Here is a 20649-nt window from a genome sequence, read left to right as displayed (position 1 = left end):
CCCTTTCAGTCCTTTGGGGCTGCATGATCATCTGGTCTCAGGAAGTTTTGTTGTTGCTGTTGTTGTTGTTGTTGTTTTCATTTATTTTTATTAGTTGAAGGCTAATTACAATATTGTAGTGGTTTTTGCCATACATTGACATGAATCAGCCATTGATTTACATGTGTCCCCCGTCCTGATACCCCTTCCTGCCTCCCTCCCCATCCCATCCCTCTGGGTCATCCCAGTGCACCAGCCCCGAGCACTTGTCTCATGCATCCAACCTGGGCTGGTGCTCTGTTTCACACTTGGTAATATACATGTTTCAATGCTATTCTCTCAGATCATCCCACCCTCGCCTTCTCCCACAGAATCCAGAAGTTTGTTCTATACACCTGTGTCTCTTTTTCTGTCCTGCATATAGGGTTATCATTACCATCTTCTTAAATTCCACATATATGTGTTAGGTATACTGTATTGGTGTTTATCTTTCTGGCTTACTTCAGTCTGTATAATGGGCTCCAGTTTCATCCATCTCATTAGAACTGATTCAAATGTATTCTTTTTAATAGCTGAGTAATATTCCATTGTGTATATGTACCATAACTTTCTTATCCATTCGTCTGCTGAGGAGCATCTAGGTTGCTTCCCTGGCCTCAGAAAGTTTTTGAATAAGTTATCAAATTAACAGAAAGATTAAGCTGACATGTTTGTCACTGTCAAAGCATGATAATTATTATCAAAATTATCATTCATTTATAGAAGTTTTTATGTAGTAGTGCTGATCAACATTTTTGTATTACATATTTTTAAACTTTTTTATATATTTTTTTCCTAAGGAGGTTTAAAAAATGATGCTAATCTTTTTCTTTATACTTTCTGAGGTTTTGATCATGCTTACAAAAGCCTTTCAATTCCCCAACATTATTTTTTTTTAAATATTCCCACATTTTCTCCTAACATTTTATGACTTAACTATATTTACATTTAAATAATTACACATCTGGCATTTATTCTTTTCTCTCCTTTTCTTTAAACTTTGTTTTTATTGAAGTAAGATTCAAATAATATAGAATTCAAACATTTTAAAATGAACAACACAGTGGCATTTAATACATTCCAAAATATTTTCATCATTCCAGAAACAACCCCATGTCCATTAAGCAGTTACTTCCCATCCCCTAGCCTCTGGCAGCGACCAGTTTGCTCCTTGTCCCTATGGATATACCTATTCTAGATATTTCTTGTAAATAGAAGAGTAAAATAGGTGATCTTTTCTGTCTAGCTTCTTTCACTTAGTGTAATTTTTTTTTTTTAGTTTCATCCTCATTGAGTCATGTATAGTACTTCATTCTTTTCTATGGCCGAATTTTATTCCATTGTCTGGTATATGCCCCAATTTGTTTATCCAGTCATTCACTGATGATCATTTGGGTTGTTTCCACCTTTGGCTACTGGTAACTACTACTATAAGCTTGTGTATACAAATATTTGAGTACTAATTTTCATTTATTTTGGATATATACCTAGAATGGAGTTGTGATAGCTATTCTTATATAAAGAATGAGATAAATTCAGCATTTTTTTTTTTTTTTTTGCCTAAAATCTAGCCTTTTGCCTTAGTTCCATTTCTTGTTATCTTTCCTCTACTAATTTAGGATGCTTCCTTTGTTATACATTAACTCCCTATTGTACTTGTGTTTATTTCTTAGCTGTCCATTTTGTTCTATTTTTCTGTCCAGCTGTCTACCAGACCACAGGTTGCCCCACCCCTGTCTTTGTATAATTACTGTTTTAACATTTGGACAGGAAAGTCGGCTCCTCACCCCTACTCCCATCCTTTAGTCATAATTTCCCTTGCTTGTTCCATATTTTTATTCTTTCAGATAAGCCTTTCATTCTTTTCTATCAATAGCATTATAGATACTCAATATCTTCTTGACATTCACATGCAAAATTACTATTTTAAATTGAACTTAAGAAAATGGTCAAGAATCCCATATCTAAATGAAAATGAATATTCATTGTACACTTCAGTGCAGTCATTAATCAGTTACATTGTAGTGAATGAAGTTTCACATTTTAGCTAAAGTGGTGTTTTTTTGTTTTTTTTTTTTAGCTTTAAAATCTGAAGGGGATGATTACTATATTAATGGTGCCTGGACTATTGACTGGCCGAGGAAATTTGATGTTGCTGGGACAGCTTTTCACTATAAGAGACCAACTGATGAACCAGAATCCTTAGAAGCTTTAGGTCCCACCTCGGAAAATCTCATTGTCATGGTACATGTGCCTGTGCCACTTCATTTCTCCTCTTTGTAATCTGTCCTTTGAAGTAGGATGGGGCAGGATTTATTATCTAAAATTAAAGTGATGAAGTTAAATAATGGTAAAATGCCCAAGAGTGAAAAAATCTGTGTAAAGTTAAGACTGTGCTGCTCTTTCCATGTGACTGATCTTTTCAATACTTGCCTGAATAATAGTTGTATAACCAAACAAGGCAAATGAGAGAAATGGCTTCAAATTACCCATGAAAATGGAAGGAGAATATTCAATATAAGTACATGTGTTCTAAAAGTTGTCTTAAATTTCCCTTAAGACTTAGATTATGACATTTTCTTCTTCAAAAGAAATAATAAATATCTGAATACAGGCTCATTGTGTTTTAATTATCTTCACCAGTTGTTTTCAATGGCAGGTTCTGCTTCAGGAACAGAATTTGGGAATTAGGTATAAATTCAATGTTCCCATCACCCGGACGGGCAGTGGAGACAATGAAGTTGGCTTTACATGGAATCATCAGCCTTGGTCAGAATGCTCGGCTACTTGCGCTGGAGGTAAGACACCCACTAGGCAGCCCACCCAGAGGGCAGGATGGAAAGCAAAACATTCTGAGCTATGCTTTGTGTTTGCTAAAGAAGCTAATTGGAAACATTTCTTGCAGGTTTGCTTCAAGCTGTAATTTAGCAAAAGAAACTTTGCTTTAATTGCATTATATTCCGTTTGTTTTTAACCTCATGTAATTTGTACAGATTTGTTGGTAAAATACATCTTGGCACAATGAGTGTCTCTGCTGGTGCTTCTCCCAAGACTATCTTGAAGGTGGGCTGTTTGCTTTCCGTGAACACTTTCTTGGTAAAGAACATCAAGAGTTTTAAATGAGAAAATGAGCAAGAATCAGACGGCACAGATGCAACATCTTGTAATGGGGGATGAGAATGTATGTCTGTGTGCTTGTATGTTTGTGTTTGTGTGCTTGTGTGTTTCCCACAATCCTATTCAAACTCCCTTCTGCAGCCATCCAAGTTAAGGGGCTATATTCTGGGATACTACAATAATTACTGGTCTGGGTCTCTGGCTTAATGGTGTTTGCAGACCCCATGGTAGTCCCTCAGAGAGGTAGCTGCTAGGCGGTGGTTGGTGATGTGTTGGTTGTCCCATGTGCGTTTTTCATGGGTGCCTTTTCCCCACAATTTACTCTATTCCTAATCCTCCTCCCTCTAGTGGCCACCAATGCAATTCTTTACCTCTGGCTGGGAGAGCAGGACAGTTGGCTTCCTTCAAAGCCAACACCCTTGCTGCTGCATGGACTGGTGAGTAGAAGTGCTGTGCAAGCAGCATCTTCCTTCTCTCTGGAGACTAAATGCATCGCCTCCACCGTACACCTTGATCCTAATAGGCGAGAAAACAAACGTATCCCTCAGGTCTGTGCTGGACTAGAGCACCTCACCATTCCAAAAGCAAAGGTGGAATTTTGAATAGTGATATATAGAATGGGAGAGATGGAACTAAAGTTAATCATCCCATTTTACCCCGTATTCCAATTACCTATTTTTCCTTTCTAAACTACTGAGAAACACGTGGTTTACATAGACTTTATCCTACTAGTCCTGTACTCACTGATTCTCTAAATACTTCTGATTCTCAAAGCTTGAATCATAGAAATTATTTTTCACAGAAGTGAATAATCACAATAATAGATTCAGTAATTTTAAACTCATATAGAATTAAATCATGGATTAACTCCAACTACTGTAGTAAGCACCATAGAAAAAAAAAACAAATGAATAATAATAATTTTTCCTTCTGTGTGAAGTGTCATGAAACATGGTTATGTGTAATCTGTGGCATATTTATAAAGATCTCTAATTCCCATCCGTTTTATGTGTGAAATGGCTGGTGATTTATAAAATTTTAAAACCAAAGGGCATTACTACTTCTTTTAATAAAGTAAAGAATATTTGAAATGAATCATTCAAGTGAATGCCATTATATTATAGTGGCATTTGTACATATATCTTTCTTTGTTTCAATTAAATTCCTTTTAATTTAATCCATAAATTAACTTTCCCCTTTTCACATACCAAAAAGAAATCTTCATGATAACAGTAAATACATAATTCAGGCCCTGAGGTAAGGTGGGATAAGCTTATTAAAGAAGAGTCAAAAGAATTTAAGTTTAGGAAATCTAATGAAGTTTAAATGTCGAGGTTGATTATCTCAGAGAAGAGAAGGCTGAGGGAAAGTATATTAGTTTCTTCAAGTATGTGACAGAATGTTGAATGGGAAATTCTTAGTGCCTATTCATCTTTGTACTGACAATTGCTATATTTGGGGATGGTTTAGATATAGTCTTGTCTGAGGCCAAGGAGGGATTAAGTAAATTCTCAATGTTCCTTCTAACTCTGATTCTTTTGTTCAGAAAGGAGATAGTCTAACAAAAAAGGGGACTGGATTTAGGAGAGAAACTATGATTTTATTAAAGTAAAGAAGTATGAAAAATCTGAATGTGTGTTCTTCTTTTCCATGACCCTAGTTTTGAGAAATCATAAAAGAAGATAGACTTCTTGTGCTAGGAGATAAAACAAAAGAAAAACAAGGAGGAAGCAAAACCATTGCAAAGAGAATTTTCTCTTTGTTGTTTGTACTTCTTTCTTCTCTTGTGGGGCTACCATCCTAGATATTTGAGGTGGTTCTGGAAACTAGAATTCTGCTCAGTTATGAGTGACAAGCCTTTAAAAGGCCATTGCCTTCTTTGGAAGAGAGATGTACAGTGTTTGAAAATTGGCAGGCATAGTGTGATGAGCTGTTATTTCTTGCTAAGTAGTTTGCAAAGTGTGGTCACCAGACCAGCAGCATCAGTGTTACCTGAGAATTTATTAGAAATGCTAATTTGGGACCCATCTCAGACCTACCCGATAACATCTCTCTGGATGGGGCCCCAAACTCTGTTTTAACAAGTTCTCCAAGTGATTCTGATACTCACTCAGATTTCAGTACCACTGGTCCTAGTTCACAGAGAATCTGAAACCTGGTGCTCTAGACACACAGAATTCACATCCTTATCACTGAAGTCTATGCATCTCACTAGATTCATTTTGCATCTAAAACAATTTCTGGAGCATACTAGGAACTCAGGAAATGTTTATAGTAAGTGAATGAGCAAAAGGAGTGAATTACTTTTTACAATTTTATATTTGTGTTATTCTTTCCAGTGGGGGAAATTAGAGTTTAGAATTGCTGTTTTTCCTGTAAGGTGGATCAAAGCAATTTCTAGAGAAAGACAGTATAATTTTGATTATAGTCTTTTGTTTGAATAGGTTGAAAATATTTCCTAGAATGTAGAGTATAGATATCAATTATTAGAGTTATTCTTCCTATACATAACCCCACTTTTAACCCTAGGTTCTTTAAATATTGGAGGCTTAGGGCTGAGTGAAGGAAAATCCCCTAGGGCTCCAGGAATCTTGGTCAAAGAGCCAGAGTCTGTGCTCAGTGATGGTAAATGGAGCTTCATCTGTGGTTACGGAGTCTTTCAGGGAAAGTCGTATCTTCTCAGTTTCACTCAGAAACTAAAGCTGAATACTAAACATGAGTTTTTAATTGGAATACTCTATGCTCATCTTTCCAGGGTGGTGCTAGGTATCTTGAAACTGCCAAAACTTTTTAAAATGTAAAACAAAGGAACAGGAAAGATCTCAAAGAACTTTCTATTGCTCGTCAGCTCATGCCTCATCAGTGTTCTCACCTATGCTGTCCTGCAAATGTCTAATTAATAGCAAGACCTTTGGACTTTGAGTTTGGGAGCAATGTTGGTATTTTCTCATATGAAATCTTTCAAGATAAGAAGTTTTGAGACTGTTTTTCTGTTGCTTAGCAGACATAATGACAAATCTAAGACTGCAGGAAACATTACTGGTGATTCAGTCCAAGAAATGGTCTTTTCTCTGAGTCAGTGATGACACACTTCCTTAGCCTGAATAAAAACATTGAGATGCTGTGGGGTGTTGTCTTCAGGATAAATGTGATTTTTAAGATACAGTTGTGACTCTTCCTCTCTGAGAGAATTAAAACTTGACTATTTTCTAAACCATTGTTATTCCCACTATTGTGGGAATTCCTTATCCAAAATATTGTATACTCTGTAATTAATCTGACTTCTAAACTTATATACTACTACTGTATTCATGATTAATGTGTTAATTGATAAAGCTTGGCCAGGTAGTGAGAACTGTACTATTTTAAAATACAAAACTTTAGGAGTTTTTTAAGTAGCAATTTATGATGATATGCCTTTGCTATGACATTTAAACATTTAAATAATAAATAACATTTCTTATTTAAATATTTGCTCAGGCTATAAAGAATCCGCCTGTAATGCAAGAGACCTGGGTTTGATTCCTGGGTTAGGAAGATCCCCCGGAAGAGGGCATGGCAACCCACTCCAGTATTCTTGCCTGGAGAATCCCCATAGACAGAGGAGACTGGTGGGCTGCAGTCCATGGGGTCACGAAGAGTCAGATATGACTGAGTTACTAAGCCCACACAATAAATAATATATGTTTATCTTTTGATTTTAGTTGTATATGCTCTCTTTTTACTGATGTTTGGGTAGATGTATGGTTTTCAAGTTGTAGCATGCATCAGAATCACCTGGAAGGCTTGTTCAAACAAGATTGCTAGATTCTGCCTCCATTTTCTGATTTGGTACGTCTGGGGCAGACTCCAAGAATTTGCATTTCTAACAAATTTTCAACTGATGCTGGTAATACCAGCATTCACTGGTATCAGTGAACCATACTTTAAGAAATCATACTTCAAGAAACAATGGGCTAGATGCTTAGATTTTATAAAGTAAATTATTAAACTGATAAATCTTTTAGATAATAATCCATATTACAGTTGTAATCACATTACAACTAATCTTTTTAATGATAAATGGTTCTAGCTCATCTATGTAATAACAAATAAAATTTTACAGTTCATGAAACATTTTTTGGTGCCCTGTTTCATTTTTTCATTCTAAATAGCACCAGGAGATAGGTAAAACTTGAGTTTTAACTTGCTGAAATCAAGACTTCAAACTAGTGATTTTCTAAGTGTAGCATTTTCTTATAATAAAAATGGTCCTTTACCTTGAAGAGAGCTTTTTCATCAGTTGACATTATCAGTAGAGCAACAGGCCTACCTTTGCATGAAATGTTCCCTTGGTGTCTCTTAATTTCCTATTCTATTGTTTTCCTCTATTTTTTTGCATTATTCACTGAATGAGGCTTTCTTATCTCACCTTGCTATTCTTTGGAACTCTGCATTCACTTGGGTATATGTTTCGCTTTCTCCTTTGGCTTTTACTTCTCCTCTTTTCTCAGCTATTTATAAGGCCTCCTCAGACAACCATTTTGCCTTCTTGCATTTCTTTTTCTTGGGGATAGTTTTGGTCACCACCTCTTGTACAATATTATGAACCTCTGTCTATAGCTCTTCAGGCACTCTATCAGATCTAATCTCTTGAATCTATTTGTCACTTCCATGGTATAATCATAAGGGATTTGATTTAGGTCATACCTGAATGACCTAGTGGTTTTCCCTACTTTCTTCAATTTAAGCCTGAATTTTGCAATAAGGAGTTCATGATCTGAGCCATAGTCAGCTCCCAGTCTTGTTTTTGCTGACTGTATAGAGCTTCTCCATCTTTGGCTGCAAAGAATATAATCAATCTGATTTCACCATTGACGGTTTGATGATGTCTATGTGTAGAATCATCTCTCATGTTGTTGGAAGAGGGTGTTTGCTATGACCAGTGTGTTCTCTTGATAAAACTCGGTTTGCCTTTACCCTGCTTCATTTTGCCCTCCAAGGCCAAACTTGCCTGTTACTCCATGTATCTCTTGACTTCCTACTTTTGAATTACAATCCCCTATGATGAAAAGAACATCTTTTTTTGGTGTTAGTTCTAGAAGGTCTTGTAGGTCTTCATAGAACCATTCAACTTCAGCTTTTTTGGCATTTTGTTTGGGGCATAGACTTGGATGACTGTGGTGTTGAATGGTTTGCCTTAGAACTGACCAGAGATCATTCTGTCATTTTTGAGACTGCACCGGAGTACTGCATTTTGGACTCTTGTTGACTGTGAGGACTACTCCATTTCTTCTAAGGGATTCTTGTCCACAGTAGTAGATACAATGGTCATCTGAATTAAACTTGCCCATTCCTGTCCATTTTAGTTCACTGATTCCTAAAATGTCGATGTTTGTTCATTCTTGCCATCTGTTTGACCACATTCAATTTACCTTGATTCATGGACCTAACATTCCAAGTTCCAATGCAATATTGTTCTTTACAGCATTGGACTTTATTTTTACCACCAGACTCGATATTGTTTCCACTTTGGCTCAGCGTCTTCATTCTTTCTGAAGCTCTTTCTCCACTCTTCTCCAGTAGCATATTGGATACCTTCCAGTGTCATATCTTTTCACCTTTTTGTACTATTCATGTGGTTCTCGAGACAAGAATACTGGAGTGGTTTGCCATTCTCTCCTCCAGTGGACTGTGTTCTGTCAGAACTCTCCACCATGACCTGTCTGTCTTGGATGGCCCTGCACAGCACGGCTCATAGTTTCACTGAGTTAGACAAGCCTGTGATCCATGTGATCATTTTGGTTAGTTTTCCGTATTGTGGTTTTCGTTCTGGAGGCTGACTCACTGGGAAAGACCCTGATGCTGGGAAAAATTGAGGGCAGGAGTAGAAGGGGGTGACAGAGGATGAGATGGTTGGATGGCCTCATTGACTCAATGGATATGAGTTTGAGCAAACTCCAGGAGTCAGTGAAGGACAGGAAAGCCTGGCTGCTACAGTCCATGGGGTCGCAAACAGTCAGACGTGACTTAGTGACCAAACAGCAGTAGAGCAGCATGATATGTTCCCCACTAATAATTCCTCCTTTACTAGCTTGAAATTTCATTTTTTCAAATGTTTTTCCTAAAGTGGTGATTCTCAGCTTTGACTGTTCATTGGAATTACTTAGGGAGCTTTAAACAACTTTGACACTCGGTCCTGCCCCCAGATATGCCAGTCTAATTGTTTAGGAATATTGCCTGGGCATCAGATTTTTAAAAGCTCCATTGCTAAGTCTAATGTGTAGCCATGGCTAAGTACTGCCTTTGAGGCTGATTGAAGGTTTATTTAGTCTTCAAATTGCATTCAGATGCAAACACCTCTCGAAGCATTACCCACATCTCTGTTATTAATTGGCTCCTAGTGGACTGCAAAGGTTAATGAGCTTTTGGTATAAGTATCTGGGGTGGAAAAGTAACTAGAGGCATCAGAAAAGGGAATGAAAAGAGTGCTAGAATACTAACTAATTTCGTAATTTTGTTTAGTGTGGTCATTGTCCTTGGACTTGTCTTTAGAAACTTATGGTAGTTTATTTACATGCTTTCTTCTTTACCTAATAAATCATTTATAAGCATCTAAATAATGCTTTTAAAACTGACTGAAATTGTGTTAAATATCATATTTTAACCTTTTGGCTAAGATCAAGTGAAATTATACTAAAGAGATTTTGCAAAACCCTTTTTTCTCATTTCAAGTTTCTGTGTTACTTAGGGAGCTAAAATGAATAAGTAATATATATACTCAACCAACTTTAATTTAGACGCACAAGTCAGAATATAAGGCCTCTGTTTTAACATGAAAAACTGATAACAGACTTTTTTTTTTCTCTCTTTGTGGCTAAAAGTTCTAATCAGAGAAGGCCTTTTATTGTTTTAGGAAATTAATGTTTTTGTTAGGGAATGAATTTTTGCAAAATGCAGCAGTATTCATGATAATTTCCTCCCCTATCTTTCTAGATGTATTCTCATTTCCCACTATTCAAACCAGTCCCTTTACACCTCACCCCCCAAGTCCTCCTTTATTTAATACAACCCTTAGACTTTAAAGCTTCCCTGCTTGCAATGCAGGAGACCCTGGTTTGATCGCTGGGTCGGGTAGTCCCCCTGGACAAGGAAATGGCAACCTGCTCCAATATTCTTGCCTGGGAAATCCTGTGGACAGAGGAGCATAGTGGTCTACAGTCCGTGGGTCACAAAGAGTCAGATGGGGCTGAGAAGCTAACAAAGACTTTAAAGCAAAACATTCCAAAACAGCTAACAGAGCTGCTGCTGTAGTGCTGTACCTGTCCTGGTACAGTTCAGGAATCTTAAGGATGCTTTAGTTGTGCCAAGAAGGGTCAGCCATACATATCTATTTTAATGCGTTAGTTTTACATTTATACTCTAGATATACAGTCTTTGTCCTGAAATCCTGTCCTTCAAATTGTTTTTTCTAGGCTTTTCTTTCTCTTTGTACTGAAGTACAAAATTTATATACCAATTTGGTCAGGTTTCTGCTGACAAAGCATCTCTCTGCTAGCTATTCATTATTTAGCAGCTCAGGGAAAAAAAGGAAAAAGAAAAGCTAAAGCTTTGCTTAGATGGAGGACTGGAAGAGTGAGACAGATTTATTTTTAGAGGCAATTTTGATTTTGTTTGACGATCAAAGAGCACGGATTTTTCTTATACAATGGAGTGTTTAAGGAATGTTTCTGATCAATTGTCTTTGACTATTTAAAATATTATCAGTTTTTCTTTTGCATTCACATAGTCTGTTTAATTTTATTATTTGTTTGATGCCTAAATTTTATATAGATGCTTATTTTACTTGTTATTCTTTTTCCTCCCTGGATATCATCTTAAGCCTAATGTGTGTGTGTGTGTGTGTGTGTGTGTGTGTGTGTGTGTGTGTATGTGAATAGCATATAAATTTTAAAAAGAAATTCTATGTTTTTCGTCTAAGACAAATTTTTTTATTTTACTCTTTGTGGTTTTACCTGGCTCACCTAGATTCTTGTATGTATTGGAACTGTTTCTACTTTTTAAGATTTTTAAGATGCTTTACATAGTTTCCAGTTACTAGTTTGTATTTTCCTGATTTAGGGTCCTATTTTTCACACCGCACTGTGATTCCCCAGGACTCTACAGCAAACTCACAGAGGCACTGCTAAATATTGTACATATCCAATGGAAACACAATGACATAGGTCATACACTAAACAAATTATTACTTTTGAGTTGTTTGGACCTAACTATTTAATAATTGAAGCTCTTATTTTTTTTCTTCCTGGGAGAGCTCTGAAAAAATTATTGGGACACTAATGGTGCTGTGAACCAAGAAAATCTGAGAACTTTTAATTTAGACTTAAAATGAGTATCAGTAAAGTTGGACAAAAATTAGTCACCTCACTTCCTTTCAGTAGATGGTGAATTTTATTTCATACAAGGAAAAAATGTATAAAAACTTCTTATTCAGGGTCTTAGTGATGTTCAGAGTTTAAAAATGGAGACTCTTATGCTCTTTCACTAAGAAACTAGGGCTTTTGAGTAGTATGTAAATCTCTCCTTCATGTCTGTGTTATTTTTTCTGATGTGCCCTGCTTGAATGTTTCCTTCCTCTGTGTTAGTTCAGTTTCAAGTTATTAAAACAAAAGAAAATGAAAAAGAAAGAAAGAGAAAAGAAAAAAAAAACTATATATTAAAAGAGCCCCTAATAGCAAATTCCTCTTTGCAATTTACTACCTAACAAGTTTATGTAATAATATACACTATTCTATTTGCTAATAATAGACTTTTCAGATTGTTTTAGTGAATCTTTCATGCAGATTACCTGGTCCCTTTAGAAAGTTAAATATTTCTACCTTGCTTCTATAAAAGCACTTAATGTTACATATTTTATTGTTTTCAAGAATGATGCAACACAACCATAATTGTACACTTAAAAATAAAATAAATCCATTCTAAAATAACAATTTTGAAAAGTAATTATTAGAAAAATATAATGCAATCCTTATGCCAGTACTAATTTCTGGCTGAAAGAGACCAGCTCTCAAAGGACTAGATAGAACAAAGGCAAATGCTTTATATATTCACAGATGTCCTTTTAATTTCTTTGCCGATTCTGTTAGTGATGTTAAATATGCCTAAGATATTTAACATCACTAATAATGGTCATTTGACATTATTAGTGAACTAACAGAATATGCTTCATACAAACAAGGGTTTTGAAACTTGACTTTTATAGACTTAGTAAAGATAATAATGACTAACACTTGTATTGCAGCTTGTAAATGACACATACACTATAACATGGAAACAAACTCAAAGTGGATGGGGTCCCAAAATGAAACAGAAGAAAACAAAATTCAATTATTTTTTGAGTTTCAAGATAGACTTGACTGGAATGAAGTGTGAAAGACTTTAATAAGTCATATAATTGTTTTCTTCCCTTTGATATAGAATTACCATCCATAAGTTACTTTCAGAGTTAAGTAAAAGATAAGAGATGGAAATTTTAGTTTAAATTAAAAACTAAAATTAAAACTAAACTGGTTTTTAATTAAAAACCTATTAGTCATTGTCATTTCTTTCCCTTTGAAGAAATATAGAATTAGTTTTTAGGAAATATGGAAATTAGTTTTTTAGGAAATATAGAATTAGATTTTAGGAAAATTCCCTATAAAAGATATTTTCTGTTTAAGGTTTGTATTGTGTTTGGTTTGAAACTATGAGGGTCCTGTTACATTTGGTTCCTGTATATACCAAACTTAGACATAAAGCAGATCACTGTGATATTTTTTAATGATCCAAGGCCTTTGTAAAAACTGACTTGAGTTTACAAGGAATTAAAGATTTTCACGAGCTTTGTTCATTAGTCCCTAATTTTCGCTTTGCTCTTTGAAAAATAAAATATTTGTTAGACTAGACAATAGTCTATCATTGTATTGACTGTGGCATTCCCCTACTCACTCTTTCTCATCATCCCCTTCTTTCAATTTACTTTCAATGTTGAGAAGGAAGAGTACACTTTAACATACGGGGTTAGTTGTACCAGGCTCATAGCAGGGCGCTTGTGAACATCACAGCTCCTAAAAGCCTATGCTATGTAGAGGAGAGTGAAAAAGCTGGCTTAAAACTCAACATTCAAAAAATGAAGATCATGGCATTCAGCCTCATCACTTCATGGCAGATGGGTGGGGAAACAATGGAAATAGTGACAGACTTTACTTTCTTGGGCTCCAAAATCACTGCAGATGGTGACTGCAGCCATGAAATTAAAAGATGCTTGCTCCTTAGAAGAAAAGCTATGACAAGCCTAGACAGCATATTAAAAAGCAGAGACATCACTTTGCCGATAAAGGTCCGTCTAGTCAAAGCTATGGTTTTTCCAGTTGTCATGTATAGATGTGAGAGGTTGGACTGTAAAGAAGGCTGAGTGCTGAAGAATCAATGCTTTTGAACTGTGGTGTTGGAGAAGACTCTTGAGAGTCCCTTGGACTGCAAGATCAACCCAGTCAATCCTAAAGGAAATCAATCCTGAATATTCTTTGGAGGGACTGATGCTGAGGCTGAAGCTCCAATACTTAGACCACCTGATGCGAAGAGCCGACTCATTAGAAAAGACCCTGATGCTGGGAAAGATTAAAGCAGAGGGAGAAGAGGATGACAGAGAATTTTTGGATGGCATCACCAACTCAATGGACATGAGTTTGAGCTCATGAGCAAGCTCCAGAAGTTGGTGATGGACAGGGAAGCCTGATGTACTGCATGCAGTCCATGGGGTCTCAAAGGGCTAGACACCACTGAGCAAATGAGCACCAAATGTAGCCATCAACTGCATTTAGCTTAGTTTTCATGTGACATGCCCTTCAGAGGAGTGTTCCGCTAGGTAAACTCATACTCTTAGCTGATTCACACTTCTGGAAGCTAATATGGTTTTTTCTTTTATTTTTCTAATTATTTCTATTTATCATTTTTCTTATGTGGCTTCCCCTATGGAATATACTTTCTAAAAAATTCTTTGAATTCTACTCTGTATTTTCAATATAACTTAAGCTTTCTAACTTCTTGTAAAAAATCTTGCATGTGAAAGTTTAGTTTGAGAACCTGACATTTTTTACTGTTTACCCTTGCATACTGTGGCTTGCGTTTTCTCTAATGTTAAGATTTATAACTGAGGGCAAGAAATCTCTGCTAACCTAAAATATTCCTCCTAATGCTGTTTTCCTTCCTCTTTCATTTTGTTTCTATTGCTTTAGAGATTGTGTTCTTCCTTAACATAAATAAGGCATGCGTATATATTTACTCATTGAAAAACTTGGATAGGACTGAAAGCAATGTTTGAGTGCATTCCTGTTGTATTAATGATCTATGTGTCACAGGTCATGTTTCACTTCACAAAAATTTTGTCCCAAATCTCATTTTTGACAGTCATAACATTATGCATGTTTACAAGGTATTGTGCATAAAATACTTTTGGAGAAAAATAAAGCTTCTTATAATGATAAGCATTATCACAATTTTATAGGATCTTATGATATTACTACTCCCATTTTTTTACGTAAACAAAATTAAGATTTTACTTTAAAAACTGTACAGCTTGTTTATGATTGTGTCCTTGTTATAGTTTAAATCTGAAATATTTGCTTTTTGATTCCAAGAAAAGGATTTTACATATAATTAAAGAAAAGCTTCTTTATTTGGTAATGAATAAAAGAAGCTCAAAATCTTCTTGTACTCCAGCATCATTCCTCTAAGATTTTTAATGAAATACCCAAAACAAATAAACTCCTACTAAAGTTCATGGAAATACCTTTTTAGGATAATATGAGTTAATTCTTTATATTAGGAAACTTGCCTCTCATAAAGTCTTTTGTTTCTAGTGTTCTGCCTCTTGATGTGTCTGACTCCTTTGCTATATACCTCACACTGCTAAGAACTGAGACATTTAAACAACTCAAAACCAAATGTAATCTTATCAAACGCCTGTTCTCCAGACTTATATTCTGTAGAATATAGGAGAAAAGCAGACATAGAAGGGGGAAAAATGAAAAATTAAATTGTGGGGGGAAAAAAAGAAAAGCCAGCTTTCATAGAATTTTGGATCTGAAAGAAACATTGGAAATCATCTAATTTTTTTATCTCATTCTACAAATGAGAATGAAAACTTGCCTTAGATCATTTACCTACACTGCTAGAACTCAAAAAGTGGTGGTAACTAAATATGGCAGAAATTGGAGTGAAAAAAATATATCATAAAAAGATAAAGTGAAAGGAGATGACCACACAGACATTTGGCTATGAGAATTCTTAAGATCCACGAATATCAAGGAAAAAGAAATCAGACAGCAACTTAACAAAATGAGAGGACTATAAAATTAACAATATTAGGTCTGAAAAGGCATGATCTTATTAGATAAGGTAGCTTCCAAAATATAATTGTAATTGCTTTATCCTCTCCCTTTGTTATTAATGTAATCTCATTGAAGTCAAGTCTGTCTCACTCATTTTCCCCCTTATGATAATAGAAAATCCATGACTTAAACTTAGTAGGAATTCAGTGAGTTAAGTTAGACTCTTTCCATGGAAGAGATTACTGTTGATTTGTAATGAGTAGTAGGAATTCCCTCTAAGGGTAATGTGATTTCCAATAAACACAGTATTTGTGTGTTCCACCCTATCTAACCATCACTAAACACAGTTGCTCTAGAAAAATAAATATTTTTAGAGCTTTATTTTCCTTTTCTTAATCCTGCTTTCTTAGGATGTTAAATTTTCCTCAAGACAGAAGGGAAGACACTGGAAAGACAGAGAAAGGAAACCTTTGGAAGATAAAAAACTAGCACGAGGCTCTTCAGAAGGAAGCAAATGGGTGGAGCTGATTGGTACCCTGATGCCAGCTGTTAGATCCAAGGCAGATGGGCTTTGCTCTGCCCTATGAATGCTTATGTCTGGCCAATAATCATAGCACAGCAGCCAGATTCCCGCAGAGCAGAGAGACATTTTTTTTCCTGGCACTTTTTGCTCTCTGGATGCTATCTTCACTAAAGGTTTAGATTAAATTAATATTGTTGGCCATATGTTCTGTATACTGTGGTTATATAGTGTTGTCTTAGTTGTTAGCTACTTTGGATGCTGCGGTTAAGCAAATTGTTGCCTTAGCCACCAACCACATTTTTACTATAATCTCTGACTTACTAACCTCCCCCCTCTTCTTCAGAAAAACTGTTTCTTGGGTAAATATGATATGCTTTGCCACTAGATTAAATTATCTAAATGTTGATTAGCCCATCAATCCTAAAGTTGCACTTTTTCTCTCTCTCTTTCCCTTATACTCACATGTAGTTATAGACTACACACCAATTGAATGGTCTAGAACTGAAATGCTGGTTCTTATGAATAGATTTGAGAAGATCTAAAATATCTTTCTCTTGCCCTTAATGTCTCTCCCATCCTTCTTAGTTTAATACATATCACTCTTTTAAATGAAATTCAAGTGGTTATTTCTGTGCACTAAGTGCCTTCTCTCTATTTTTAAGATGAATTGCCCAGTTCAGTTCAGTTCAGTAGCTCAGTTGTGTCTGACTCTTTGCAACCCCATGGACTGCAGCACACCAGGCTTCCCTGTCCATCACCAACTCCCAGAGCTTGCTCAAACTCATGTCCATCGAGTCAATGTTGCCATCCAACCACTTCATCCTCTGTCATCCCCTTCTCCCCTGCCTTCAAAGACCCAGCATCAGGGTCTTTCCAGTGAGTCAGTTCTTTGCATCAGGTGGCCAAAGGATTGGAGCTTCAGCTTCATCTCCAGTCCTTCCAGTGAATATTCAGGATTGATTTCCTTTAGGATTGACTGGTTTTATCTCCTTGCAGTCCAAGGAACTCTCAAGAGTCTTCTCCAACACCACGGTTCAAAAATGTAAATCCTTCGGCACTCAGCTTTCTTTATGGTCCAACTCTCACATCCATACCTGACTACTGAAAAAACCATAGCTTTGACTAGATAGACCTTTGTCGGCAAAGTAATGTCTCTGCTTTTTAATATGCTGTCTAGGTTGGTCATAGCTTTTCTTTCAAGGAGCAAGCATCTTTTAATTTCATGGCTGCTTCACCATCTGCAGTGATTTTGGAGCCCAAGAAAATAAACGTCTGCCACTGTTGCCATTGTTTCCCTATCTATTTGCCTTGAAGTGATGGGACCGGATGCCAAGATCTTAGTTTGTTGATCATGGCATTTGAAAAAAAAATGCCCTGAGAAAAGCAATAAATTGATAAATATTTTTACACATGTATGTATAAAATGATTTAATTATCTGAAAGAAGAGAGACGGGACATAAGAACTCTGAGCAGCTTATAAGAGGGATAGAAGAGGGACTGAAAAGGATGCCAGAAATGAGAAGTAGGAAAGTTCTCTAAAGTCTTCACTCAGGGTTGGCCCTATGACTGCAACTGCTGAGCAAAAGACCCTGTATTCTAGAACCATCACCATTTCCTAGAATAAGCACAGAAGATTGAAGGATTCCATCCAGGACTTCTTGCTCATTTTCCTATGGTATATGCTATTTCCAATACTAAATGCCATTTCTTCATGTGTACCTTGAGCAGTGATTCATGCTGTGTACTCCTTCCTCCTATTGGACAACATAACTTTTGATGGGCAAGTAGATCATCTGTAACCTTTAACTACTGGCAGAAATGAAATAAAAGATCTGTCAAATTTAAGCTTCCAAGCTAAAAATAAAGGTTATGTTTCTATGTTAAGAAACATGTTTGCTGCCCTGTAGTTCAAATGGTAAAGAATCTTCCTGCAACGCAGGACACCTGGTTTCAATTCCTGTGTCAGGAAGATCCTCTGGCAAAGGGAATGGCAATCCACTCCAGTATTCTTGCCTGGAGAATGGACAGAGGAGCCTGGCGGGCTACAGTCTGTGGAATTGCAGAATTGGACATGACTGAGCAACTCACACTGCTACTACTACTACTAACCAAAATGATAAACAAAAGACTCTAAACAGGATACACTCATTTTATAGAGTTTAGAGTAAATGTGGTAGTCATATCTTTGTACTTAAATTTTGTAATGTGAAAGCAGTGAAGTTTTTTTTTTTTTAACATGGAAGAGGAATTGCATTTAAAACCAGAATTAGGTATAGAATTTGCATGCTTGTAACTTCATGTGTTTAAGAATAAAATACAATTGGTGCAGTTTTAAGTTTGACCAATTAAATTCTGCTGAACACCTGCATATCTCCAGGGGATATGGGCACTAAACCACCAGAATTTTATTTTTGACTAGGCATGTACTGACTGGTCATACGGACATTTTATGTTTTGGGTTATAAACTATACGTCTTTAGATTTGGAAGCATAGTGGTTTTGTATAACGGGATGTAGTTATTCCTGAAAAGGTTTAAATCAATTTCTTAGCAATGTTTTACAGATTACTTTAAAAGAAGCTATGTACAAGAGGGTTAATCATATAAAAGATTCTAAACTCAATCATTTCTCTTGTTGATTTAGTTTAGATTATTTCCAGTTGATTTAAATTTTCTAACGCTAAAAGCTGCATTTTCCTTAATCCATAAGTATGTGTTGAAAAATCCATTCAATTAAGTGCATTGCCTTTGAGAGTTACTCCGTTGCTACTGACTTAAAGAGAAAAAAAATCTGTAAACCTGCCAAGTGTGGGGGTATAAGTTGGAAGATTTGTGCTGTTGAAGGAAGATAGTTCAGCATTGTAGGAAGATTTGGAATAGATTACTGGTATAGTCAGTTCTTGAGTGTGAAATACCACACTGTCTAATGTGACATTTTAGAAGAAAATTAATAAAAGATGAATGCAAGGAAAATGTGTCTTTGTAAAATAGTTATTTCAGCTGCTTACTCAAGAACTTTAATTTTTGCTTCATAAAAAACAGCATTCTGAAATTGTGAAACTGAAATGCACCCCTAAATACCCTAAATTCTAGTTGTTAAGAAACTAGACATGAGAAAATTAAGTCAATTTGTAATTCTTCACACTTAGCTCAGTATCACATAAGAAGTACAGTGCCTTGTATTCAGTAATTATTCTCTGTTGAATGAATGAATGGATGAGTTAAAGAATGAATGACCCACCAACCACGTTTCGCTGGCCTTTTTAGTTTGTGTACTATATAATTTTAATTACTGGATCCCACCAAAGAAAGAAGTAGCCTTAAAAATAAAGATCCAAGGCAGAGATATGAGATTGTGGATAATTTTTATTTTGCTCTTTCTGTTTTTGTGTATTTTCCAAATTTTTGACAATTAATGTTATGTAGTTGAATTTTTTTCAAGATTGTACATGGATAGAATTTATCTTAAAATCAAATGTAAGTCTTACCTCTAATAACTAGTATCTCATCTGTGATTCAAATTGCAGAGGCCTTGCTTTTATAATTAAGGCTACTTTTAAAAACTAATATCATTATAACCAAACAACATTTCTAAGATTTTTTAAGAAAGTAGAATTTTATCTTAACCTGTAGAAACTGAATTGTTATTTCTGCCACTGATATCAAGCAATATCAGTCACATTTTGTAGTGTTGAAAATGTTTATCCTGCCTCAATAAACATAAAATTAAATTAAAATTAAAAGCTTATCCTTTTCTGAAAAACACCCAAGATACTGGATTGAATGACAACTTTCTTATTGCAAGTATAATTGTATTTTTTAAATTATTAAATATATTTATAAAAGTTAGTTAAAGTTGTAAGTCCTTTGGGTAAGTGGATATTTTGAGTCCCCCCACTTCAAGTATAATCATATTTGAATGACTTTTTAAAAATAACCATGCTAACCTATAAAAACAATTCCCTGCTCTTCCTGATAGGAACAAAGTATTGAAGCCGGGCGGATATATATTCTGAGCCATTGTGGCATTTGGTAGTTGAATCTGATGACTAATAATAGAGATTTTTGTCTAGGTGAATCACATGCACTTAGTTATCTGCCCACTGGAATGACACAATGAGGAGCTATCTGGTAAATATTGTGGAACATCTGTGAATGGGTCAAAGATATGCCTGATATGAATCATTCTTCCCTCAAAAATCTTAAGTTTAATAGTTAAAAAATTCCAAACTGTTGTTGCATAAACTGAGATGTTTGGCCTGTTCAATGGGTTGGGAAGGAATGAATACAACACATACTCTGAGACATTTTACCAGTAAGTTGTTTGGCTGTGCTTTAAAGCTCTAAATTTAGGAAAACCAAAAAACTTGTTGAAGATGATTAGTAAGAACCACTGCAAGTAATCAAATACATCTTCTTCAACTGCTCACCACCATTGTGGAGACTATGGGACATAATAGTTTTCCCTATCAGGGAAATAGATTTCCCATCTTCAAATTCAAAGGGCTTAGTTAAAAGTGTGCATAGCCTGATAGCTATGGCACTCCCATCTGCAGAGGTCTCATGCATGCAAGGGAACTTGAGAAAGCATTTTGTGCATACCTCTTTAGGTGACAGTTTCATTCATTGAGTGATCCTGTT

General features: G+C 35.7%; 1 protein-coding gene across 6 annotated transcripts in view; it reads left to right on the top strand.

Annotated features, from left to right (window-relative positions):
- ADAMTS6 (ADAM metallopeptidase with thrombospondin type 1 motif 6) overlaps nucleotides 1-20649 on the top strand; it is a 288202-nt gene that overhangs the window by 227431 nt on the left and 40122 nt on the right. For 3 of the 6 annotated variants that reach the window (XM_070476750.1, XM_070476751.1, XM_070476749.1), the window contains 2 exons: nucleotides 2099-2262; nucleotides 2678-2816. In XM_070476750.1, the coding sequence (XP_070332851.1) occupies nucleotides 2099-2262; nucleotides 2678-2816 (303 nt within the window). Of the gene's footprint in view, nucleotides 1-2098; nucleotides 2263-2677; nucleotides 3139-3483; nucleotides 3573-20649 lie in introns of those variants that run through there. The other 3 variants (XR_011491254.1, XM_070476753.1, XM_070476752.1) reach the window with 2 other exon arrangements.

The sequence above is a fragment of the Odocoileus virginianus genome, chromosome 14, assembly GCF_023699985.2.
Source record: "Odocoileus virginianus isolate 20LAN1187 ecotype Illinois chromosome 14, Ovbor_1.2, whole genome shotgun sequence".
Classification (NCBI taxonomy): Eukaryota; Metazoa; Chordata; class Mammalia; order Artiodactyla; family Cervidae; genus Odocoileus; species Odocoileus virginianus.
This window is presented reverse-complemented; position numbering and strand designations above follow the sequence as displayed.